The sequence below is a fragment of the Stomoxys calcitrans genome, chromosome 5 (genome assembly GCF_963082655.1).
Source record: "Stomoxys calcitrans chromosome 5, idStoCalc2.1, whole genome shotgun sequence".
Lineage (NCBI taxonomy): Eukaryota > Metazoa > Arthropoda > Insecta > Diptera > Muscidae > Stomoxys > Stomoxys calcitrans.
Window position 1 is genome coordinate 131699413 of NC_081556.1, and position 27933 is coordinate 131727345.

Consider the following 27933-nt stretch of genomic DNA (forward strand, 5'->3'; position numbering starts at 1 on the left):
ACCAAGCGTCATACAGTTGACCTTTTATTGACTGAATTATTTTACGATACCATTATAATATTTTTTTAGTGCTTCATTTTGTCCCCAACCACTGCTCCCCGGCTGCTGGGCCAGGCGTTAGGCTTTGAATCCTGGACTGGTGTTGATTTGGGTTTTTGATTTGATTGCTTGGAGTGGATTGTTGGTTGAGGTTACGGATGATGGAGCAAATACCAAAGCGATGGTTGTGACAATGATGCTGTTTATTGTTAAGAGAACGTCTTGAAATGGAGCATCATCTCTGCCATGGATGGGATGGGATGGGTTGGCTTCGGTTGGCATGGAAAGGAATGAAATGAAATGGACGATTTTAGTGTTTATTTATTTGTCATTTAAAATCCACCCAGGAAGAAATATGATTTCAACGAGTCAACAATTCGAATGACATAAACTCCATTATTGTGTAAGGTAAATATTAAATTTCGCAGCGCCATTGAATTCTGTAAGGAAACGAAAAGGCGAGTCATTAAATAAAAATCATAAAATATACAAAAGTTATTGTTTAGCAACAAGTTTAAAAGAAAAAAAAAAAGCTTTTGCGAAGTAAAAGAATTTTAATGGTGATCGGAAAGATATGAAGAGGATTTAAAATTTCGTTCTTAAAAAAGCAAGTAAAAGCGTGCTAAATTCGACTGGGCCCTAGTCTTATATGCCCTCCACCATGAATCGCATTTTCAAAATTCTTTGAATGACTTTTTCAACTAGAACAAGTAAAAAGGCGTTCAGTTCGGCCGGGCCGATCTTTGGATACCCACAACCTGGGATATATATGTAAATCACCTTTCGTCATAATCCGGTGAAAAATTCATAATTTATGGTCGAATTTGGAAAAAATTGGGCTCGGACATTGAGTGGTCTAATAATTACAAGTTATTGTTCAGTTTTAGAACGTACAATTTTAGAATGAAGAACAAAATATTGGTCTTTTTGGTAGCTATATACAAATATAGACCGATCTGAATTATATACGACACGGATGTCGAAAATCGTAATATAAGTCACTATGTAAAATTTCAGAGAAATCGAATTATAAATGCTCATTTAAAGGGTCCAAGACTTTAAATCGAGAAATCGGTCTATATGGCAGCTATATCAAAATCTTGACCGATCTGGACCAAATTTAAGAGGGATGTCAAAGGACTTAACACAACTTATTGTTTCAAATTTCGGCCAAATTGCACAATAAATGTGACTTTTATGGGCCCAAGTCTTTAAATCCTGAGATGGGTCAATATGACGGCTATATCCAAATCTGAACCGATCGAGGCCAAATTGAGGAAGAATGTCGAGTGGCCTAACACAACTCACTGTCCCAAATTTCAGCGGCATCGGACAGTAAATTCATCTTTTATTGGTCCAAAATCATAAATGGAGAGATCGGCCTATATGGTAACTACACCAAATCTGAACTGATCTGGGCCAAAAGTGTAGAAATATGGCGAGGAGCCTAACGCAACTCACTGTCCCAAGTTTTGGAGAAATCGGATAATAAATGCGCCTTTTATGGCCCTAAAACCTTAAACGAAAGATCGGTCTATATGGCAGCTATATCCAAATCTGAACCGGTCTGGGCCAAATTGCATAAAGATGTTGAGTGGTCTAACAAAACTCGCTGTCCCAAATTTCGGCGACATTGGGCAATAAATGCGTCTCTTATGGGCCCAAAGCCTTAAATCAAGAGATCGGTCTATATGGCAGCTATATTTAAATCTGGAGCGATCTGGGCCAAATTAAAGAAGGATGTCAAAGGACTTAACACAACTCACTATCCCAAACTTAAGCGACATCAGACAATTAATGCACCTTTTATTGGTCCAAAATCATAAATGGAGAGATCGGTCTATATGACAACTATATGCAAATCTGGAGCGATCTGGGCCAAATTGAAGAAGGGCTAACACAACTCACTCTCCCAAATTTTGGAAAATCGGATAATAAATGCGCCTTCTGTGGGCCCAAGATCTAAATCGGCGGATAAGTCTATATGGCAGTTCTATCCAACTCAGGACAGATCTGGGCCAAATTGAAGAAGGATGTCGAAGGGCCTAACACAACTCACTCTCCCAAATTTTGGCAAAATCGGACAATAAATGCGCCTTGTATGGGTCCAAGACCTTAAATCGGCGGATCGGTCTATAATGCAGTTATATCCAACTCAGGACCGATCAGGGCCTAACACAACTCACTCTCCCAAATTTTGGCAACATCGGCATTGTGTGGGCCCAAGACCTTAAATCGGCGGATCGATCTATATGGCAGTTATATCCAACTTCGGACCGATCTGGGCCAAATTGAAGAAGGATGTCGAAGGGCCTAACACAACTCACTGTTCCAAATATCAGCACAATCGGATAATAAATGCGGCTTTCACGGGCCTAAGACCCTAAATCGGCGGATCGATCTACATGGGGGCTACATCAAGATATATTCCGATATAGCCCATCTTCGCACTTAACCTGCTAATGGACAAAAAAAGAATATATGCAAAGTTTCAGCTCAATATCTCTATTTTTAAAGACTATAGCGTGATTTCAACAGACAGACGGACGTTTCTCCTCTCTCCTTTTCTCCCGGTACCTCTTCTTCATCTGGCGCGTTGCTACTGACTGCAGGGTTGCTCTGTATGCCGCATTCTTGACTTCAGTAGCATCTCGACACTCTTGGTCGTACCATGGGTTTCATGGAGGAGGCTTCCAGTACCCAAGTACGGATTTCGCGGCATTTTCCATGGAGTGGGCAATAGTTTGCCACATCGCCATTATATCATCGGAACAAGGAGTGCTTTCATCAAGCAGTTGGGTCAGTCGAGTGGAGTATGCCGTTGCCATTTGTTGTGTTTGCAGGTTTTCATTGTCCAGCTTCCGTGCAGTGTCAGATCGTACTTTCCTCACCATGTTCAAAGGGATCTGAATCTGAATTTATATTCGCTCCACGGATCGATCGTACATCTAACACGCTGGATGAATGCCTTCCATCTATCACAACGTGATCAATTTGGTTTCTCGTGTTTTGATCCGGTGACAGCCATGTGACTTTGTGAATATTTTTATGTTGAAATCTGGTGCTACTAACTACCATGTTTTTCGGCGTGGCGAAATCTATCAGCCTCAATCCATTACTGGACGCTATCTCGTGGAGGCTAAACTTTCCCACTGTTGGGCCAAAAATGTCTTCCTTCCCTATCTTCGCAATAAAATCTCCCAGAACGATTTTAATATCATGGGCGGGGCAATGGTCACATTCTCTCTCTAGGCGCTCGCAGAAAATATCCTTGGTCGACTCGTCTTTGTCTTCCGTCGGGGCATGGGCACAAATAAGGCTGATGTTGAAGAATTTGGCTTTAATGCGGATTGTGGCTAGCCTCTCATCCACCGGTGTAAAGCTGGAGACAAGGTATTTCAGTCTCCGACTAACCACAAATCCACAGCCAAATTCATGCCTCGTGTTATGGCAGTTATAGTACACTTCGTCAACGTTTGGTGTTGTAGTGACGCCATTCCCAGTCCATCGCACTTCCTGTAAGGCGGTATTATCTGTCTTGTACTTCTCTAATACATCCGCCAGTGTGTATACTGCACCTTCTCTATAAAGAGTGCGGACATTCCAGGTGCAGATCCGCAAATCATGGTCCTTTTTTCGTTTGCGTGGGTCGTCAACGTTGGGGGTGGGGCGTTTTTACTATTCGTTTGTTTCTCATAGTTTTCCGGGGGCGAGTTACTGGCCCAGCGCCCCAACCGCATGGGTTTTGTGGGATTGCACATGTATCCCTCGTTGTGGCGAGCCGCTTGCTCCAATATCCGACGCTCCCCTCCAGCCGCCCCTAACCTGGGAACAGACGCTGATGTTGGCCATTGGTTATTTGAAGGCGCCAATAACTCGCCTTGTCATCTCGAGTATCATTGGCACTCAGTATTTAATTAAGAGCCAGTGCCACCTGACTCCTCACTGGGACTCTCCTCTCGAAAATCGCTGACTGCCCGCGGCCGCACTTGCAGCTACTCCGCATAAAAACGGAGTTTTCCACCATCCGCAACCTGTGGACGCGCCCGGTAGCTTTCAGCCCTCTAGAAGCCTAAGGAATCTAATCGTTAGATCGGTTTTTATGGCAGCTTTGTCAGGATATGGACTGATTTAGACCATTCATGACACAGTTGTTGTAAGTCAAAATAAAACATTTCATACAAAATTTCGGCCAAATCGGATAAGAATTGCGCCCTCTAGAAGCTCGAGAAGTCAAGACCCAAGATCGGTTTATATGGCAGCTATATCTGGTTATGGACCGATTTGATCCATACTTAGCACAGTTGTTGGAAGTCATAACGAAACACGTCACGCAAAATATGAGCCAATTCGGATAGAAATTGCTCCCTCTAGAGGCTCAATAATTGTAATCGGGAGATCAGTTTACATGGCGGCTATATCAGCTTATAAGCTGATTTAGACCATACTTGACATAGTTTTTTGGAATCACACCAGAACACTTCATGCAAAATTTTACCTAAATCGGATATGAATTGCGCGCTCTAGAAGCTCTGGAGGTCAAGACCCAAGGTCGGTTTTTATGGCAGCTATATCAGATGATCATCCGATTTAAACTGTAGTTGGCACAGTTGTTTTCAGATTATAAGCTGATTTGGACCATAATTAGCACAGTTATTGGGAGTCACACCACAACACCACGTGAAAAATTTCAGCCAAATAGGCCGATTTCAACCATAGTCAGCACAGTTGTTGGAAGTCATAATAAAACAACTCATGCAAAATTTCAGCCAAATCGGATAGGAATTACGCCCTCTAGAAGCTCAAGAACTCAAGACCCAAGATCGATTTGTACGGCAGCTGTATCAAAACATGGACCAATTTGGCCCATTTACAATCTTAACTGACCTATACTAATAAGAAGTATTAGCGAAAAATTTTAAGCGCCTAGCCTTAATCCTTCGAAAGTTAGCGTGCTTTCGACAAACGGATGGACAAACGAACGAATGGACAGCCGGACGGACATGGCTAAATCGACTTAAAATGTCATGAGGATCAAGAATACATACACTATCGGGTCTTAGACGCATATTTCGAGGTGTTACAAACGGAATGACGAAATTATTATACCCTCTATCTTACGGTGGAGGGTATAACAAAAAAAAAAAAAAAAATAAAAAGACATTCAGTTCGGTCGGGGCAAACTTTGGATACCCACCACCTCGAAATTTGATCCGAACTGCACCAAACTCGGCGTGGACGTAGAGGGAACTAATGCAATTCAGTTTTAATGTTCAGCGAAATCAGTTAATAAATTCTACTCGATCACCCGATTTGAGGTCTTGGGCCCATAGACCTCAAATCGGGTGATGAACGGAATATTTTTAAGCATACCTAAATATTTCCTTTTGTCGAGTGTTACCCTGTTCCCAAGACATTTTCTGCCTCACACATTGTATGAGGATTTCAAAGTTTTTAAATTCAAGTTCTTAAATTTCCCAACGGTTAGTTAGATTTCACTTTGAACACAGAAAGAGTCCACCAAAAAAAAAAAATATTTAAGTTTTTTATAGGATCTACCGAAAAAGGTACCCATAACCATTCATGAATTAGTGATATCGAGCTGCCAACTAAATAATATGTTTGTATAACATATAAATTACAAAATTGGTAGCCCTCCCCCCTCCCCCCATAAACCGAAAAAGAAAAGTTGAAAATTATATTGAATCGAATTAAAGAAAGGACTAACATTTGGAGCATTAAATATTTCAATCACGTTTTCAGTGCAAATTATTGCCTCCAATAAAGTAAAACTTTTTCACCTTTCTCTGTGTTTATGTATGTGTGTGTGGGCTGGCATACAAGTGTTTGTTTGTATAATTTTATGTACCAGCTTTTATTTTTGCTCGTTCCTCCTAATATATATTTTTTTAAAGGCACACAAAAGACCAGAGTTTTGAAGATGAAGAAAAAATAATTCCCTTTTATTCCTTTGTTGCTTTCTCATTTTACTTTTGTCGATGGGTAATAGCCAAATGGGGTTTATGTTATTGAAGGATCCAAATTTGGGGAAAAAACTTGATTAAAAAACAACAGAATTTGTGGTGAGTTAAAAACGAACGAAATTCAGCTACGCATTTCACCCGATTTTGCTGAAATTTAGTACTTTGCTATCATACAACGCTGTCATATAGAGCAATCTCTTAACAGATCTTAAGCCAAATCAAGCAGGTCGGGCAAAGCAGACCTTTTGATACCCTACACCATATTTGGTATGCAGGTTAAGTTGTCGAAACTAAAAGTTGCTTAAATGTAGAATATCGACCAAATCCGGACATTTTGTGAGAGTTGAAGAAAAAATCGTAGTGCTACATATTGAGAAAATCGGTTGATAACTGCGTTAGCGTGGGCCCTAAAAGTGAAAATCGAGAAATGGGAGCTATATCCAAAACTGAACAATTTCTATGAAATTTAAATGAGAGATCGGTATATATCGCAGTTATATCCAAATCTGGACCGATCTAGGCCAAATTGAAGACGGATGTCGAAGGACTTTACACAACTCCCTGTCCCAAATTTCGGCGACGTTGGACAATAAATGCGCCTTTTATGGGCCCAAAACCTTAAATCGAGAGATCGGTCTATATGGCAGCGATATGCAAATCTGGACCGATCTGAGCCAAATTTAAGAAGAATTTCGAAGGGCCTAACACAATTCATTGTCCCAAATTTCGGCGACATCGGACAATAAATGCGACTTTTATGGGCGCAAGACCTTAAATCGAGAGATCGGTCGATATGGTAGCTATATCAAAACTTTAACCGATCTTAGCCATATTGCAGAAGTATGTCGAAGGGCTTAATTTGACTCACTGTCCACAATTTCGGCGACGTCGGACAATGAATGCCCCTTTTGTGTGCCCTAAACCTTAAATCGAGAGATCGGTATGTGGCAGCTATATCGAAACCTGGACCGATCTGTGCCATATTGAAGAAGGATGCCGAAGGTCCTAACACAATTCACAGTACCAAATTTCTGAGACATCGGACAATAAATGCGCCTTTTACGGGCCCAAAACCTTTAATCGAGAGATCGGTCTATATGGCAGCTATATTGAAACCTGGACCGATCTGTGCCATATTGCAGAAGTATGTCGATGGGCTTAATTTGACCCACTGTCCCAAATTTCGGCGACATCGGACAATAAATGCGACTATTATGGGCGCAAAACCTTAAATCGAGAGATCGGTCTATATGGCAGCTATATCCAAATCTGAACCGATCTGGGCAAAATTGAAGAAGGATGTCGAAGGGCCTTACACAACTGCCTGTCCAAAATTTCGGCGACATCGGACAATAAATGCTCCTCTTATGGGCGCAAAACCTTAAATCGAGAGATCGGTCTATATGGCAGCTATATCCAAATCTGAACCGATGTGGGCAAAATTGAAGAACGATGTCGAAGGGCCTTACACAACTCCCTGTCCCAAATTTCGGCGATATCGGACAATAAATGCGACTATTATGGGCGCAAAACCTTAAATCGAGAGATCGGTCTATATGGCAGCTATATTCAAATCTGGACCGATCTGAGCTAAATTAAAGAAGAATGTCGAAGGTCCTAACACAATTCACAGTCCCAAATTTCGGAGACATCGGGCAATAAATGCGCTTTTTATGGACGCAAGACTTTAAATCGAGAGATCGGTCTATAGCTATATCGAAACTTAGACCGATCTGTGCCATATTTCAGAAGTATGTCGAGGGGCGTAATTTGACTCACTGTCCCAAATTTCGGCGACATCGGACAATAAATGCGACTATTATGGGCGCAAGACCTTAAATCGAGAGATCGGTCTATATGACAGCTATATCCAAATCTGAACCGATCTGGGCAAAATTGAAGAAGGATGTTGAAGGGCCTTACACAACTCCCTGTCCAAAATTTCGGAGACATCGGACAATAAATGCGCCTTTTATGGGCACAAGACCTTAAATCGGTGGATCGGTCTATATGCCAGCTATATCGAAACCTGAACCGATCTGTGCCATATTGCAGAAGTATGTCGAGGGGCTTAATATGACTCACTGTCCCAAATTTCGGCGACATCGGACAATAAATGCGATTTTATGGGCCCACAGAACTTAAATCTAGAGATCGGTCTATATGGCAGCTGTATCCAAATTTGGACCTATCTGGGCCCAATTTAAGAAGGATGTCCAAGGACCTTACATCTCTCCCTGTCCAAAATTTCGGCGACTTCGGACAATAAATGCTCCTCTTATGGACCCAAAACCTTAAATCGAGAGATCGGTCTATATGGCAGCTATATCCAAATCAGAACCGAACTGGGCCAAATTGAGAAGAGATGTCGAGTGGCCTAACATAACTCACTGTCTCAGATTTTAGCAAAATCGGATAATAAATGTGGCTTTTTTGGGCCTAATACCCTAAAACGGCGGATCGGTATATATAGGGGCTATATCAAGATATAGTCCGATATAGCCCATCTTCGAACTTAACCTGCTTGAGGACAAAAAATGAATCTGTGCAAAATTTCATCTCAATATCTCTATTTTGAAAGACTGTAGCGTGATTTCAATAGACAGACGGACGGACGGATGGAAGGACGGACATGGCTAGATCATCTTAGATTTTTCCGCTGATCAAGAATATATATACTTTGTAGAGTCGGAAATGGATATTTCGATGTGTTGCAAACGGAATGACAAAATTAATATACCCGCATCCTTCTGTGGTGGGTATATAAAAACGCATTAGGTTTGGCCGTGCCGAAGTTTTGATATATTGTATTTATTTATTGATATCCAAATATAGTCCGATCTTAACCAGGTGCCGAAAAGCTCTATACAAGTAACAGTTCGCCGTTCATGTGATTAAGCCCTAATTTGGATGATCAGTCTAATGACAGCTTTATCTAAATATGGTCTGATGTGGACCATATTTGGGTAGGATATAGGGAGTCTTAAAGGAGCTCACTACAGCTCAGTCCGATGTGTAACATATTTGGGTTGGATATCGGGAGTCTTAAAGCAGCTCGTCAAAATCGGAGAATAAATGCGTCTTTTATGGTCTTTAGGTCTTAAAGTTGAAGATTGGTCTCTATGGCAACTATATTTAAATCTGGCCCATATTCAAAACAGATGCTGGGAGTCTTTATACAACTCACTGTTCCAAATTTCAGCGAAGTCGGGTAATAAATGCGTCTTTTATGGTCTTTAGGTCTTAAAGTTGAAGATTGGTCTCTATGGCAACTATATTTAAATCTGGCCCATATTCGAAACAGATGATGGGAGTCTTTATACAACCGACTGTTTCAAATTTCAGCGAAGTCGGGTAATAAATGCGATTTTTGTGGTCTTTAGGCTTCAAAGCTGAAGATTGGTCTTTATGGCAGCTATATTTAAATATAGCCCGATCTGTACCATATTCTGAAGATTGGTCTCTATGACAGCTATATTTAAATATAGTCCGATCTGGACCATATTCGAAACAGATGTTGGGAGTCTTTATACAACTCACTGTTCCAAATTTCAGCGATGTCGGGTAATAAATTCGCCTATTTTAAACCTAAGACCCAAAATCGGCAGATCGGTCTATATGACAGCTATATCCAAATGTAGTTCTGGACCATTTTTATACCCACCACCGTAGGATGGGGTATACTAATTTGGCCATTCTGTTTGTAACACCTCAAAATATTCGTCTAAGACCCCATATACAATAGTATATATATTCTCTTTCATCTGGACGTCCTGAGTCTATCTAGCAATGTCCGTCCATCCGTCCGTCGCCCCGACCGTCCGTTTGTCGAAATCACAATAGCGGTCGAACGCATAAAGCTAGCCGCTTGAAATATGCGCAGGTACTTATTATTGATGTAGGTCGTTGGGGTTTGCAAATGGGTCCATATAAACCGATCTCCCGATTTGACTTCTTGAACAATTTTTGTCCGATTTGGCTGAAATTGTGTATTTAGTGTTCTGTTATGATTTCCAACAAATTTGCCAAGTGCGGTGCTACCTTGCAACTTTTCAAATGCCGAAATCTTAAAACTTTGCAGGATCTTTGTGAGAACTGACCAAAATCAAATCAGCCCCATATTCTTAGAAAATTTTCTTCACTACAGGTCACTTTTAGAATCAACATTTCATGGAGGAATATAATTTATTTTTTTGTAGGCCAAAAAAAATGTTGGTTCAGCCAGATTTAAGGAAGTTTTTGAAGCCAATAGCCACGACAGTGTGAGCATTAGCAGAACAATAAAATGGACGAGAGATTTTTCGCCACCTTTTGAAAGGAATACCAACGGCGCAATGTCTATGTGTAAGGGAGCTGTTGATCAGGTAAGTTCCTTCAGTAATGTAACACAATTTAAAATCATCTTTTCCACATAGTTTGTGATGGTCATTAGCTCGACTCCCTTCTTAGAAAATGCCCAAATGAAAAAAACAGCATGAAATGTTTGCTAAAACAAATACTGTTGTTGAAGCAAACATTTTTGCTGTATAGAGCAACAAAATTCATTGAGTGTGCTACAAGTCCTCGGTTCGAAAATGTCATAGAAGAGCAATATGGAGGAAAAAAGCCGAAGGACAGTGTGCGACTGCTGAGGATTTTTGAGGGAATTGGGGAGTAGTGACAGCCTTGTGGCCGTGTGAATTCTTCAATATTAGAATCTGGTGCTGCTAACACAATGTTCTTTGCCGCTGCAATGTCTATTAGCCTCAATCCATTATCAGAAGTTTCTTCGTGTAGGCTAAATTTCCCAATTGTGGGTGAAGATTTTCTCCTTCCCTATTTTTGCATTAAAATCTCCCAGAACGATTTAAATATCATGAGTGGAACGCAGTCATATTCTCTTTCTAGGTTCTAGTAGAAAATATCCTTGGTCTAATCATCCTTGTCTTCCGTCGTGGCATTATCGCAAATAAGGCTGATGTTGAAGAATTTGGCCTTTATGCGGATTATGGCTAGCCTCTCATCCACCGAAGTAAACCTGGGTTTTCAGTCTCTGACTAACCACAAATTCGTGCCTCGTTTCATGGCAGCTATAATATAGGGCGTCACCTCTCTATGTTGTTGTCGACTCCTTCGCGAGCCTTTGCATTTCATGTCTGCTTTGTATTTCTCCAATACATCCGTCAGTGCGTATACTGAACCCTCTCTATAACGAGTGCGGACATTCCTGGTGCAGATACGCAAGTCAAGGTCCTTTAAACGTTTGCGGGGACATCAACATAAGGGGGATCCGTTTTCAATTTTCTTCATTTTTTCATAGTAATTTCTAAAAGTTTTCCGAGCTATTAACCCGACACCCCAACCTATCTTTGTTTCGTTCCACACGTGAGCTCGTGGCTCATTTTAGCTCACTACCTCTAATATCGCAGGGAGATTTGTGTCCACATTTGAGATGAAGAAACACCAAGATAAGCCTGGGTTTTGCCAATCTGAATCGTTGTTTGGTTTCCAACATCCCCAAGTCCCCCTAGGCCACTAAGAACTATCATGAATACTATAGATGAGAAGGGTAGAATGAGGATATTCCCAGATTACATTGGACAGGGACCCATTCGTGTATGATAGGGATTAGATATTCAGAAGTCCCAATCCCTAAAGAGAGTATGAGGGGATGATCTCGGTCTTCAGTGATGAAATGAGGGATGGTATTGGGGTCTACTTCGAGATACTCGATGTCGGTTTTTCGCTGAGACGGCAGGACAAGTGTACAGACTTGTCATGTAGAGGTCTGTGCTATTAAGCAAATGAAACCGTATAAGGGGTTTACTACCAGAAAGGGGACTTGCATTACTGTTATTTTTCGAACAACTGAATATAGTGCGGCGAAAACGTTGAAGTGTTAATCTGTACATGGAATGCCAGGACGTTTTGTTTTATCATTGACTATAGGAGAATGAAAGAGCAGTATTACAGGGCTTGTAACCGAGCACTGTGTGATAGGCCATATGCCGACGCAAATAGAAAACTCGCATAAGATTACTTAAGAAATAATCTTGATGTCCGGTTCTACAGGGACACAGGTTGACTATTTTGCGGAGGAGGCTTTTTCCGATTTGTGAGATGTTGCAGATGTGGCTCTTGCAAGTCTCCTCAATTTTGTCAATAAGACGGGATGGTTTCGTACACGCGTGGTCATGTGTGGGAAAAAGCGCAGGACCACTGGTTGGCCCACACCGAGCAGACATATAGCTTGACGTATACCGGTGCTTCTACGGGGACATAGACTCATTTCTTCCTAAAGGCCAAAACAGAATGAGCGCGTTGAGCTTTGTTTTTGAGCGTCGCGTTGAAAAATGCAAATCTGCACACAAATTCCCAAAAGCAACGCGGAAAAGTTAAACAGTTTTCATGTTTGGCGCTTGAAACCGAACGTCATTCTGGGTTGCCACACTTGAAGTAGTATTTTTGGCTGTCAAAGTTAGCAATTGTTAAACTTTTGCGACTTGCTTGCTTAACATGTGTTTTCAGAGTTGCATTTTTCATAGCGACCCTCCTCAACGCGGTCATTCTGTTTAGCCCTTAAGCCTATTAGTCTCCTCGATATCCATGTCCGATATGGTCTTCATCGGACCTTATTTCTACTGTTACTGTATATTCAACGGTCCCTCGATTCAGAACCATTTTCTGATTCGATTTAGCCACATCCGTCTGTTCAAGAGATAGATGAAAGTCAACTAATTTAATGCGCCACGCTTCCTCAACAGATTTCTATATCCGACAAGGTCAATTACTTAGGAGTTATCTTGGACACCACCGTAGCGCAGAGGTTAGCATACAACAGGTTCAGAGAACATGTTATCTTGGCATAAGCAGGGCGCGAAGAAAACCACATCCACTAGGGCACTGGACACTATACTAAAGGGTGATTTTTTAGTTATTATCTTATTGGCAACACTGGTTTCTACAGCTCACGCACTTTTCGTGTTTGGTTTCACTGTCAAACATCTTCAGTTTGGTCTATAATTTAGCCATGAATCGTCTTACAAACGACGAACAATGCTTGCAAATTATTGAATTTTACTATCAATATCTTAATCTATTAAGAAAATACATTGCGCGCTTCTTCCATTTTATGACGAAGCTCGATTTTGGGGTGAAGATCGGCCAGCTACCAATGCTCCTAGAAAATGTCACAGTTTGGTGCGGTTTATGGGCTGGTGGCATCATTGGACCGTACTTTTTGAAAGATGATGGGAATCGTTATGTAACTGGGAATGGTGAGCGCTATCGTCTTAAAAATCGTCTTACAAACGAACAATGCGTGTTCTATTAAGAAAGTTCATCGCATGCTTCTTCCATTGAGCGACGAAGCTCATTTTTGGCTCAATGGGTACATAAATAAGCAGAATTGTCGATTTTGGAGTGAAGATCAGCCAGAAACATTGCAAGAGCTACCAATGCACCAGAAAAAGTCACAGTTTGGTGGGGTTTATGGGCTGGTGGCATCATTGGACCGTAGTTCTTCAAAGCGAATCCTAACGTAACTGTGAATGGTGAGCGATATCGTGAGATGATATCCAACTTTTATTTGCCCAAAATTCAAGAGCTTGACTTGAGATGAGATTTAACACCTTTCGAATATTTTTTGTAGGGCTATGCCAATGCTCATGTCTATACAGTCAAGCCCGCTACAATTGAATTCATGACTGCACCAAAAAATTCAAAACTTGACCGCGAATCCATCAAAATTCAAAATTTCACTGTGAAAACTTCAAATTGACTGTATCTCCCAAACTATGTGTCTTAGAAGAAAATGTGCCTACAACAAAAAAATTCAAAAATTGATTCGGAATTCAAGTATTTCACCTTTGCACTTTTTACCCTTTTTAGACAGAGACGGACGACAATGATATTTTGAATCGATCTGCACGAAATTTGATGCAGATTGTGGCTACGAGACTTCATAGATTAAGCTTATGGCTTCAAAATAAGTTTAGTGGAAGATCCATGTTGGTGGCTCAAACATATCATCATCAGTGTACATAGCTTCTAAGATTAATGTGGTTTGATATGCATCAAACCATTTCATGAAATGATAATACCCCCAAATTGTAGATAAAATTCATACAAATTAATATTTGCCAAAATGCAGGTAAATACAACTTAACATACTTTCATGCAAAAGGGTACAAAGTTTTATATTTAAAAAATCCTTTGTGCCACAGAGCACGTACAATTTCTGTTTTCACAAACATCCTTTGAAAAGGACTATTTTTTTGTGTAATTTTTTTGTTGCACCTTTGTTTTCTTGCCAATGTATTGGCTTTCAGTGTTTCGCAAATACAAATGAAAAAAAAAAAAAAACATTTTAAATAAAGGTTTAAAATAACGAATTTTATTCAACCCCTTAGTTTTTTAACGCGGTGGATAGCATTTCTCTTCACGAACCCAAAAAACAAAAAATGGCGAAACTATGTAAGTGAGAGGGAAAAAGTTTTGCTCGAAAAAACAAAAATCGAAGAAAATAAAAGAAAAAACTTACCTGCATATTGTTGAGTATTTTGGAGAATTCCGAACTGCCAATATTATCGACTAGCTTCGAGAACTGTTCATCGGACTCGAGTTTATCAAAGAATGTTGCCAGGATTTGATCCTGTGGCAGTACATCCAAAATGCTATCAACTAAACCGTGTAAGCCATTAAGTTGTTCTCTTATTGTTGTAGACTCCGTGTCCATTGTGGCGGACGTTGAAGTTGCCATTGTTGGTGTGAATGCGGATTCCGTTGTTGGTGTTTGTATTGATGATGCTGATGCTGATGGTGATGGCGGCGGATGTGTTTGGATTTCAATATTTGATGCCACTATTGTTTCTGTGGTTATTGTTGTTGTTGTTGTTACTGCTGATGCTGTTGCCATTTGTTTCACTCCATACTCAATATCTAAATAATAGAGAAGTATAGAATGTTTTGAATAATTTTATTTTATATGTTTCATTGGCGATTTTTCTTTTTTTTTTTTTTGTAAAAATCAAATAATATACACTCAGCTATTATTATTGGAACTGGCTGAAAGTCTATACCACTCGAATTCAAATGCTTTCTATGCAATTTGTTTTCGTATAAAATGCCCTTTCGTTTTCATCATAAAAAGTGAATGCGATTTTTTTTTATTTAGGATGGTTAGTAGGCATTTTACAGCCTTAGTATATGAAAAAAAAAAATCGTATTTTAACTAGAAAAGCCAATTTTAGGCATTAACTTAACAAAGGTATGGGTCTGCACTGTATTTGTCTAGCCACACGTCTGCCCTTTGGTTCCAAACCAATATTGAACTTTTAACAAGAGTGAACATCTACGCAGCTGAAACTATGGAAATAAAGTTTGTAGACAAATTCCTATCACTTAAACTAGACAATATTCGATTGTAATCGATTATTAGTCCCAAAAAAATAAGTTTGACCGGGCAGAAATTTTGTGTAGTTCGGTCGGGTCGAACTAACCAGCATGGATATTAAGGTTGATTTTTTAAGAGCTATAGGAAAGTTACAAAAAAAATCAAAATTTAGAAAAATGCATGAAATCTCTATTTGAATCGATAGTACTGTCCATATAATTTAATATTTGAAGATTATTTCATGCAAATGTTAACTGTGAATGCGCCCCAAAGGGTTATTCGCTTAGGCCTATCCGCAGTTTTGGCAAACTCTTTAACATTTCGGCCGAATCAATGATTCAATCTTGTCTTCCAATGCGGCAATTGAATATCCCCACAAAAAATAGTCTAAAGGCGTTAAATCGCACGATCTAGGCGGTCAGTTGACCGGTTCCGAAAGTGAAATAAAATGGTCACCGAACTCGCCTCTCAATAAGTCCATTGTTACGCGTGCTGTATGGCATGTGGTACCGTTTTGTTGAAACCGTTTTGTCACGCAAGTCAAGGTCTTGCATTTTGGGAAAAAAAGTTGGATATCATCTCACGGTAGCGCTCTCCATTCACAGTTACGAGTCGCATCTTCTTTGAAGAAGTACGGTCCTATGATGACACCAGCCCATAAACCGCACCAAACTTTGACTTTTTCTGGATGCATTGGTAGCTCTTGTAATGATTTTGGCTGGCCTTCACTGTAAAATTGACAATGCTGCTTATTTACGTACCCATTGAGCCAAAAATGGGCTTCGTCGATGGAATGGAAGAAGCACACCATGAACTTCCTTAAAAAAAGCACGCATTTTGATTATAAAATTCAATAATTTGCATGCGTTGTTCGTTTCTAAGATGATTTATGGTTTGATTATTAACCAAACATAAGATGTTTGACAGAGGAAGAGATCATGAAACGTGCGTGAGCTGTTTAAACCAGTGTTGCCAAAAAGTTAATATCAAACAAGTAAGAGCGTACTAAGTTCGGCCGGGCCGAATCTTATATACCCTCCACCATGGATCACATTTTTCGAGTTCTATGCGCAGTATCTCTTTTTAGGCAAACAAAGAATATTGGATAAGAACTGTTGTGCTATTGGAGCTATATCAAGTTATAGTCCGATTTAGTTCATAAATGAATGCTGAACATTGTAGAAGTCAGTGTGTTATATTTCAGTTCATTCGGATAAGAATTGCGCCCTGTAGGGGCTCAAGAAGCAAAATCGGGAGATCGGTTTATACGGGAGCTGTATCAAGCTATTGATCGATTCAGACCATAGTAGACACGTATGTTGAAGGTCATGAGAGAAGCCGTTGTACAAGATTTCAGCCAAATCGGGTGAGAATTGCGCCTTTTAGAGGCTCAAGAAGTCAAGACCCCAGATAGGTTTATATGGCAGCTATATCAGGTTATGGACCGATTTGAACTATACTTAGTACAGTTGTTGAAAGTTATTTCAAAACATCTCATGCAAAATTTCAGCTAAATTGGACGAGAATTGCGCCCTCTGGAGGCTCAAGAAGACAAGATCCCAAATCGGTTTATATGGCAGCTATGTCAGGTTATATACCGATTTACGCCATACTTAGCACAGTTATTGGAAGTAACATCAAAACACTGCGTCCAAAATTTCAGTCAAATCGGACGAGAATATGCCAGCTATATATAGAGTAGAGTAGAGTAGAGTAGAGTAGAGTAGAGTAGAGTAGAGTAGAGTAGAGTAGAGTAGAGTAGAGTAGAGTAGAGTAGAGTAGAGTAGAGTAGAGTAGAGTAGAGTTTGATCAGAGAAAGATATCAAACAGGCCAATAAAAGAGACGTAGTATACATTGAAAGAGAAGAGGGAGATTTCTTTTTGCGAAGTGGCAATAGGTTTGGCAAAACTTTCACAATAGCAGACAAACTTAACAAATCGTTTCGAATAAAAGAGACATAGTACACATTGAAAGAGAAGAGGGATATTTCTTTTTGCGAAGTGGCAATAGGTTTGGCAAAACTGTCACAACAGCATACAAACTTAACAAATCGTTTCGTAAATTGAAATATGGATGAACAGAAAACATGGTCAAATGAATTTTTACTGTACTTTGCTTAGTTTTCAGCTGACACAACAATTTCGGAGCTTATCTGCACCGATTCCACATAAGAATTAGCGCAGTTTGCGAATTTTATTCAAATGTAGAAGACAGCGTGGAACACACAATTCTTAAATGCGACCATTGGGAAAATACTAGTTAAAACAACGGCGTACTTACACTCAGAGAAAAGTTGATACCAAACGTGCTCATATCAGTACCATACGGTATTGAAAGTAAAGCAACACCATATAGCACAAAACCAATGCCGGATGGTATGGTTGAAACATAAAATGATTTGTACCGTTTGGTACTAGCCTTATTACCGAACTGGTATTGGTTTTAATACCAATCTATTACTGGGTTTAGCACCAGACCGTTATTGGTTTTAGTTCCAAACCGTTATTGATTATTCCACCCCCTATTATTATTTTCAAAAATACAAGACTTGACCAGACTAGACTAGACTAGAGTAGAATAGAGTGAAAAAAGGCTAGACTATAGTAGAGTAGAGTAGAGTGAAAAACGGCAAGAGTCAGGCGGCATCTTCGCCATTGTTCTGTAGACTGGTATAACCCTTAGAGCAGTCGCAGTTTGTACCGAGGGAAGGAGTTTCGCTCGACGTTTGCTTAGCACTATCTGGTCCCATGCAAATTGAAAATTTTGGCCATAACCATTCCACTAAGGAACAGGAACATATCAACGAGTGCAGTCCGATTTAAGATCAATGATAAGAGCCTTCTTTTTATAGCCGAGTTCGAACGGCGTGCCGCGGTGCGACGCCTCTTGGGAGAGAAGTTTTTGCATGGCGTAGTACCTTAAAAACGTTCCCAGCATTTGGACGAGAAAGCCCTCGCAGAAAGATTTTTTCTGATGTTCATGCCAGGATTCGAAGCCAGGCGTTCATCGTCATAGGCGGACATTCCCATTCCCATTCGGTCCCAAATTCCGCTCTAAAATAGAAGGAGGCCAATGTTCGGTTGGACAATTTTCGTAAGAGGGTGTTATTGCACAGCTCCATTACCTGTCTGAGCTTGCACGGGAATTTCCCACTTATTGTTAGCATCAGTCTACTGACTGGCTCCGTTATCTTTCTGGTCAATCTCGTTACCTGCCGAACTTTGTCCTTTGTCCACTTGAAGCAATGCAACATAGGTGGCAGCATTGGCAAGCTGTGATTATTGGTAGGTCACCGTCAAACTTCTGCCAAAGATACGACGAGCATCTCGAGAGTGACAAGGAAAGGTGGGGAGCCATTCGATGTATTAGTGTTCTGTTCCGATGAACAACCATCACAATATGCCATGGACGAAGTTAAGATTGTCATCCGCAGCGCCAAGTTATTCAAGGTGTTTTGCCCGGACACTAAAAAAGTTTGCCTATATCGGGAAAACAGAGTAGTTCTGACTGCATTGCGCTCCGGCAGATGCAGCCGCCGCATATCTTTCAGAGCTAGGATTGATGCCAGCGCGTTGGATTTGTGTCCTGATTGAAGACCGCAGGATACACAACACCTATTTAACTGCTCAGCCAAACCTACTCGACTTAGGACGAGATCCTTCTAAATTCACCCCAACCTAGTGGATGATTTCCTAGATTTGAACAGACGAATGGATGAAATACAACACACAATCCTTCTCCTTAGGGCAAGCAACTCGGTTTGGTGCATTCCCAGTTGCAAACCGTGAGATTACAGCCTTTACTTTGCTCTTATGGTCACCTATGGAGATTTGCGGTTTGTCTTTTTCCTTGATGGCAATTGCGAAGTCGTCTATATATTCTACTAAAATGTTTCCGTTTGGCCTCTCTATTTGAAGAATTCTATTTAAACTGGGATTCTATGTCGATATCCGACCTCATTTTTGATTTTTCCTTCCTGAGAGCCACTAGTTTCGCTGGTGGCTCATCATCATTTACATATATCTCTCTTCCGAATACCGAAAATACATCAGACCCTTCGAGGGTATAAAAAACGTTTTTAACATTCAGTGTGTCCAAAAGGACACTTTGTCTGGAATATTAGTATCCCTGTCCAGCCGTCTCTGCTTACGCAACAAGTTCTCTAAGAGCGTAGGTCATTGCTGTTCCAAAGTCATGTTGCTGCATTCAGAGTCCAACTCCCTCAATAAAAGCGTCGTAGCGCCCCATCCATTGTATAGGATATCGCTGTTCGGGCCACCGTAGTTCTGAGGTTTGCACTACCGCCTTTGAAATCCCCACGAGAATATCAGAAACATTTTTTTCTGATTTTTAAACTTGAATCGGACAGAACTATTATGAAATGAGAAACATAACCACGCTGTTTCTTAATGGAATCTTCTACTCAAATTTGCATCTCTATCAGAAGTCCTTGTTGATGCATTGAAAGTTCAACTCCATTAACGAAAGCGTCGTGGAGCCACCCAATTTAAGTGAATTCAAAAACTTGTCGGCCTTTATGAGGAACTCCTTTGCCCTTTACCATAATTTTTCCGTACATACGGAAAATCATCTTTCAGCAGTCACTTATTGAACATACTTAGAAGAAAATCCGGTTTATACACCACTATCTTCCTGACAACCTCAGCCGGTATTTCACGGCAACCGTGGGATTTTCTATTTATGAGGCTCTGGGTCACATTTGAAAGGCTATTTATCGGGTAAGGTTTTATATAGTCAGCGGGGTCCCCATAATTTTTTTTTCTGCGGTATTATCGAGGATAAGTGTGTGGACTAAATTCAACGCTGTTCACCCGTTCCATCATTAGATTTCTTGCACCGAATTTCTCCAAAACAAGTTTTTATTCCTTCCACTACTCCGATTAGATTACTTGAGCCTTTAGAGAGCTCAAATCATTTCATATCTACTATGGCCTCCTCCTATGAGTATGGTGCGAATCGGTCCATAACGTGATATAGCCCCTACAGGAAGTAGTTCTTTTAAGTGACTTCAATAACTTGTCGGGTAGTTGTCACGAAGTGTTAACAGTTCACTATGGTATATCTGACATTTGCTTATGAGTTTATTTAAAGAGCTATTCGAGATACAGTTAAAGCTTAATAGTGTGGGTACGTTGTATTAGGCTGGAAAATCACAACCGGCTGCAGTTGGCGAACTCAAACACCTGAAAGTGTACAAAATGTTTGTGTGACGCACCATAAATAGCTGTAATTATACTGGTAGCCAATCGCCATGGTGGGTTTCACCATGGCGTTTTTGCAACTACGCTTGAAATGTGCCGGCCAGAGAAAACTCGAATTCAACAAAAATTCATGGGAAATATGTGTTACGAGCATGACCACCCAATAACAGTTAACTGTGTAAAAAACTGGCAAGTGCAATTCGCGTTGGTGGTCATGTGAACTTACCACGCTTTTATTTGTTATGAAATACAGTCCATACCGCCAATGTCCATTTTCCCATTGGGCAAAAACTGTTTCCAGGTTATTGATTGTCTACGAGTTTGTCTATGAAGTTGATGTCTATTGACAACTCAAATTTTATTTCCCTGCGATGGATTTTAGCATTTAATACCCTTTGCAATGGAAACCGTAACAATGTAACCTTTCCATGGTGGCAGACAATTCATAGCAAATTATTGTTGCCACAATCTGTTGCATTTCCAATTAAATGCCACTTGGGCAAAATAAAGCCCCTTCACTTCACTGACTACGAAAGGGGGCGATGATATCAATGACTCTTTGGCTGTGACACAATCCTATTACAAAATTGTTAACATGATAAGATTTCAACGATGGCATAATTTTGCGCTAATTACTTGAAGTTTCCCAAATTTCAAACATCCAGTTGGCCCCAAATCTTATCCCTGCCGCCCCACCACATCATCAACTGTCGTCATTATGATACTTACCATTTGTCTCAATGGCCGCCGAGGACGACAATGACCCCTCGCCATGAACAGTCATTTGACCTTTTTCAGTTGAGCATGCGACTTCGTCTGCCACCATCACATTTGTTGTTAAGTTTGTGAGGGCCGTTACAAAATGGACTAAATCCAAACCGCTGCTATTTAAATAACGTAAAAATGCTGACATTTCCGGTATGGTAATGATGTGATGTTTTAGCGAAATGAAATCTTGACTGTCCATGAAGGCCTGGGCACGCTGGACTTCCGGATCGTTGCGATAATAATGGGACACAATGGTTTTGACTTTTTTCGCCGGTATAAGGGCTAGAAAATCGCTTAAGTCAAGGGGTGTAACCGCGACCGCCGCCATAGTCGTCGTCATCGTTGCCATCGTCATCATCGCTCCACTTTGGAACTCTTCATTATTGTGGGGCTGTAATTGAATTTCATGCGGTAGCGTTGCCGCATCAGCAGCATCCTTTTTTGAGGCCACCATCACACTCTCCGCCAGCCTTTCGGAGGCTGTTGCTGAGGCAAATGTTGAATGTGTTAATGAATCTGAATGTTCATCCGAAGTGCTGCTGCTGCTGCTGCTGCTGCCACTATCGTGACCATCCGCACTCCGATGATGATGAATTTCGAATAAATGCTGTACATATTGTCTATGTGGGTGCTCCTTTGTTGGCAGCGTTGGGAGTCGAGCGACATACTGATGTTGGTTAATTGGTCGTTTGTTCAGAAAAATCAAATCATCAACATTTTCCGATGCCTCACTATCGGGAGCCTCCCACACCCCCATATTGTTGTTGCTGCCACTGCTAGACACTGCTTCGCCGGTATGAACCATTGTAATGGCATCCTGTGGACCCTGCTGTTTGGCTGGACTGGTGTGTTGGTGAAGCATCCGCTCCACGGCGATTATAAATTCACTATCATCGTCATTGTTGCCATAGCTTTGGTTGCTGCCACTATCCACATTGGCGCGATTGTATTCACTATTGTTGCTGGCATCGGCATTTGAATTGGGGCCGACACTGCTACTCGTACTGGTGCTGGTGCTGGTGCTGATGCCGATGTTAGTGCTGATGCCTTGGCTGGTTATGGCCTTGTTGTCTATGCTGGAAATCGAGCCATCATCGAGCAGCTCGCTATCTGCATTATGTGGAAACATTGAAATAATTTGACAGCAGCAACTCAATAACAGCACACTAATTGCATAAAACAATTTTCGATTTTCCACCATTTTGATTTTCTCGATTTCGATTATTTTCCTTGTTTTTGTTTTTCGTTCTTTCGTCTCTTTAGTTTTTACTTTTATCCTTTTTAAGGGTTTTTTTTTCAATTGTTATGGATTTTTCACAAAGTTATTGTTATAAGTACATGGCACTATTATTCTGCTTAATTTAAGTTAACGATTTTAAATTTGACAATTAAATACCGCTGAATTTTCGACCGGAAAACATTTTTATGGATGGGAACAAGAAAATGATGGACAACATGACATACGGTTGATCATTCCGTAAGGGAAGGTAAGATATGTGACTGGTATTCGAATAAACATTCTTAGAGTCGAAGTATCCCGGCCGATACAGGATAACTATGAGCACCACATAGGCTGGAACTTTGAGCTCCGACTTGTGTGGTGTCCATCGTTATCACGGGAAGCTTAGCTGAAAGCTACCGGGCGCGTCCACTGGTTGCGGATGGTGGAAAGCTTCGTTTTTATGCGGAGTAGCTGCAAATGCGGCCGCGGACATTCAGCGATTTTCGAGAGGAGAGTCTCGGTAAGGAGTCAGGTGGCACTTGCTCTCAATTAAATACGGAGTGCCAATGATACTCGAGATGACAAGGCGAGTTGTTTGCGCCTTCAAATAACCAATGGCCAACATCAGCGTTTGTGCCCAGATTAGTGGCGGCTGGCGGCGAGCGTCGGATCTTGGAGCAAGCGGCTCGTCGCAACGAGGGATACTTGTGCAATCCCACAAAACCCATGTGGTTGGGGCAGTAACCCGCCTTCGGAAAATTGAGAACTACTATGACAAACAAAGGAATGGTAAAAACGCACCCCCCAACGTTGACGACCCACGCAAACGAAGAAAGGACCATGATTTGCGGATCTGCACCTGGAATGGCCGCACTCTTTATAGAGAAGGTCCAGTATACGCGCTGGCGGATGTATTAAAGAAGTACAAAGCAGATATTACCGCCTTACAGGAAGTGCGATGGACTGGGAACGGCGTCACTACAACACCAAACGGTAAGGAACTATACCAGAGCTGCCATAACACGAGGCATGAATTCGGCTGTGGATTTGTGGTTAGTCGGAGACTGAAACATTTTGTCTCCAGCTTTACTCTGGTGGATGAGAGGCTAGCCACAATCCGCATAAAAGCCAAATTCTTCAACATCAGCCTTATTTGTACCCATGACCCGATGCCAAAGACGAGCAGACCAAAAATATTTTCTACGAGCGCCTAGAGAGAGAATGTGACCATTGCCCTGCCCATGATATTAAAATCATTCTGGGAGATTTTAAAGCGAAGATAGGGAAGGAAGACAAATTCTTCAACATCAGCCCTTTTGTGCCCATGCCCCGACGGAAGACAAAGACGGGCAGACCAAGGATATTTTCTACGAGCGCCTAGAGAGAGAATATGACCGCTGCCCCTCCCATGATATTAAAATCGTTCTGGGAGATTTTAATGCGAAGATAGGGAAGGAAGACATTTTTGGTCCAACAGTTGGAAAGTTTAGCCTCCGTATAATGGGTTGAGGCTGATAAATTTCGCTGCGGCACCAGATTTCAACATAAAAATATTCACAAAGCCACATGGCTGTCACCCGATCAATACACGAGAAACCAAATTGATCACATTGTGATAGATGGAAGGCATTCATCCAGCGTGTTAGATGTACGATAGATCCGTAGAGTGAATATAGATTCGGATCATTACCTTATTGCAGCAAAGGTTTGCACCCGTTTGAACATGGTGAGGAAAGTACAATTGGACATTGAAAAGCTGCAAACACAACAAATGGCAGCGGTATACTCCACTCGACTGACCCAACTGCTTGATGAAAGCACTCCTTGTTCCGATGAAGATAGTGGGGCAGGGGCAAACTATTGCCCACTCCATGGAAAATGCCGCGAAATCCGTACTTGGGTACCGGAAGCCTCCTCCAAGAAACCCATTGTATGACCAAGAATGTCGAGATGCATATAGAGCAACCCTGCAATCAGTAGCAACGCGCCAGATGAAGGAGAGATATCGATAGAAAATTAGAGAGGAGAAACGTCTATTCCGCAGAAAGAAAAAGTAAATGGAAAGAAATGAGTGTGAGCGAATTGAGATGCACAGGAGTCAGAATGAAGTCCCGAAATTCTACCAAAATATTAATCATCAAACTGATGGCTTTGGTGCAGGCACATCCTCCTGCAAAGACAACAAATGAAATCTGGTAACTGACACAGATAACATGCTGAGGATATGGAAAGAACGTTTTACCCAACTGCTAGTGTCCGACGTTGGCGGCGAAGAGGATACCGCAGACCCAATACCTGATGATGGTATAGAATGTTTACCTCCTAGTCAGAATGAGATCCAAGTAGCAGTGACCCGACTAAAGAACAATAAGGCAGTAGGAACCGACGGTTTACCGCTGAACTATTTAAGACCGGAGGAGACAAGCTGATAAGGCGGATGCATCAGCTTATCTGCGCAATCTGGCTAGAAGAACGCATACCCGATAATTGGAACCTCAGCTTACTATGTCCCGTACACAATAAAAGGAGACAAGGCGGAATGTGCCAACTACAGAGCAATAAGTCTCCTCCCCATTTCATACAAGAAACTCTCGAGCGTACTGTGTGAAAGATTAAAACTTAAAGTCAATTAGATAATTGGGCGCTACCAATGCGGCTTTAGACCTGGTAAATCCACCCTAGACCAGATATTCACACTGCGCCAAATCCTGGAAAAAACCCGAGAAGAACAAATCAACACCTACCATCTCTTTGTTGACTACAAAGCCGCCTTCGATACTCCTTTACGTTCAAAGGTATTTCAAGCCATGTCTGAGTTTGGTATCCCTGCAAAATTAATAAGACTCTTGCAGGATGACCCTTGCTGATACGCGTTCCTCAGTAAGAATTGAACATAATCTCTCCGAACCATTTAATACCAAACGAGGTTTCAGACAAGGAGACAGCCTATCGTGGGATCTCTTTAATATTCTGCTGGAGAAGATTATACGAGATGCAGATGGGAATAGATGTGGCATACTAATCACAAGAGAACATATGCTACTCGCCTATGCCGACAACATCGATATCATACGTCGGTCACCGGAAGTAGTAACTGCAGCCTTTGAAAGAATCGAACGAGAGTCAATGAAAATGAGTCTGGCAGTAAATGGAGATAAGACGAAATGGATGGTCTCCACTCCCAAAAAGCTTTGCACAACCGAGCAGATAAAGAACATGGAGAATGTTGGGAACCACATCTTTGAGATAGTCAGTGACTTAATCTACCACGGCACCGCCGTAACCGAAACGAATGACACCAGTTTTGAGATTAAGCGAAGAATAATACTGGCAAACAGATGCTACTTTGGACTAAGTTAGCAGTTGAGAAACAAGGCCACCTCTCGACAGACGAAGATTACACTATACAAGACACTGATACTACCATGGCTACTTGTGAAAGCAGATGAGGCATTGCTTGGAGTGTTTGAGAGAAAGATTCTTCATAAAATATATGGACCAGTTTGAGTTAATGGAGAATATAGGCGACGTATGAACCACGAGCTGTATGACGACGGTAGCAAAGTTACACGCATTAAAATACAACGGCTGCATTGGCTGGGTCATGTTGTCAGAATGTAGAAGCTCCAGCAAAGAAGTCTTTTGAAGGCAAACACGGTGGTACACACAAAGCGGGAAGACCAAAAGCCCGAAGAAAAGATCAAGTAGTTGGAAACACCTCAAAACTTGGTGTCAGAGATTTTAGAATGAGTGCAGAAGATCGAGGTGCTTGGATCGCTATTCTACGCTGGGCTAGTGGAATAAATGTGCTGTGTGTTAGACAATTAAAGTAAAGTAAGCAAGGATTTGATTCAGCCGACTTTGCCCACCCTTATTATTTTTCAGTATGTTTCAGTGAAGTGTTCTGAATCCAAGATGTTAAGTTTCAGTTGCACGAACTTTTTTGGACAATTTTGAAAAAATAAAACATTTAAGATTCCTTTTTTGAAAGATGGCTTAAAACACCTTTTAAAGGGAATTCTGCCATATCGAAGTATTCTACAAAAGCGTTCTACGGAATATTCCAATGTAGTCCCGAGAATAAATCAAAAGCCAAAACTTAACATGCCGGAGATCAACCGGGAAACACAATTCAGGGGTAAAGTCATACGTTGAACTTAACGCCTTCAATAGCCTTAAGAACTTAAATCAAGAAATTGGTTTTGACTGAAAATTTGTACTATTGGGTTGCCCAAAAAGTAATTGCGGATTTTTCATATAGTCGGCGTTGACAAATTTTTTCACAGCTTGTGACTCTGTAATTGCATGCTTTCTTCTGTCAGTTATCAGCTGTTACTTTTAGCTTGCTTTAGAAAAAAAGTGTAAAAAAAGTATATTTGATTAAAGTTCATTCTGAGTTTTATTAAAAATGCATTTACTTTCTTTTAAAAAATCCGCAATTACTTTTTAGGCAACCCAATAAGTCGCCTTCTATGATGTTTAGGAACGTTCAGTCCTAAAGCTGATATTGCTCCCATATAAATCGATCTCCCAATTTTTCTCTTGATCTTAAATTTGGCACATTCACTGTATCTGTGACCTCTTATAAGCGTGCTAATTGTGATCTTAATCGGTCCATAACCTGATATAGCTCTCATATAAACCGATCTCCAGATTTTACTTCCTGAGCCTCTGGAGGGCGTTATTATTATGCCACTTAATCGAAAATTTGCACAGTGACTTTTTCTATGCCTTCTAATATACGTGCCAAATATGGTCGGAATCGGTTCATAACCTGATGTAGCTCCAACGCAAACTGATCTCCCCATTTTACTTTCTAAGTCTCTCTAGGGCGCATTTCTTATCCGATTTGGTTGAAATTTTGCAAAGTTGGATCTACTATTGTCTTATGTCGGTTTATATCCTGACATAGCTCCAATAGCATAGCAATTCTTATATATTATCCTTCTTTTGTATATAAAGAAATACCGGGCAAGGAACTTGACATATGCGATCCATGGTGGAGGGTATATAAAATTCGGCCCGGCCGAATTTAGCACGCTTTTACATGTTTTTATGCAAAATTTCGTTTTTTATTTTGCACTGGCCAAACTTGTTAAAATAATTTTTTATTTGTATTACAATTCTTTTATTAAAAAATATCACTGTTTCACTTGGATTTCTCTCTTCAATTTGTGTTTTCTCAATTTCTTCTTCAATTCATATCCGATACCGACAGTGAGCAATTCTTTCCCGAGCTACCGTGTGGCAGATTCAAAGTTTGTGTCTGTACTAAAAATGTCAATGGACATTCATTGTCTGCTGATCAAAGGCTGAGCACACAA

The 27933-nt window shown here is 40.9% G+C and overlaps 1 protein-coding gene across 3 annotated transcripts; it reads right to left on the reverse strand.

Moving 5' to 3' along the window:
• Positions 1-11: 11 nt before the first annotated feature.
• Positions 12-27889, reverse strand: LOC106089641 (serine-rich adhesin for platelets). Of its 3 annotated transcripts, none has more exons than XM_059368922.1 (4): positions 27731-27889; positions 21349-22731; positions 14545-14942; positions 12-479 (listed from the first exon to the last, which is right to left on the reverse strand). In XM_059368922.1, the coding sequence occupies exons 2-4, from the start codon at positions 22586-22588 to the stop codon at positions 372-374; spliced, it is 1746 nt and encodes a 581-aa protein (XP_059224905.1). In that variant the 5' UTR covers positions 22589-22731; positions 27731-27889; the 3' UTR covers positions 12-371. The 3 variants fall into 3 exon arrangements, with proteins under 3 accessions (XP_059224905.1, XP_013111013.2, XP_013111012.2); XM_013255559.2 differs by having other exon boundaries at positions 21349-22739; XM_013255558.2 differs by having other exon boundaries at positions 21349-22742.
• Between the last annotated feature and the right edge of the window lie 44 nt (positions 27890-27933).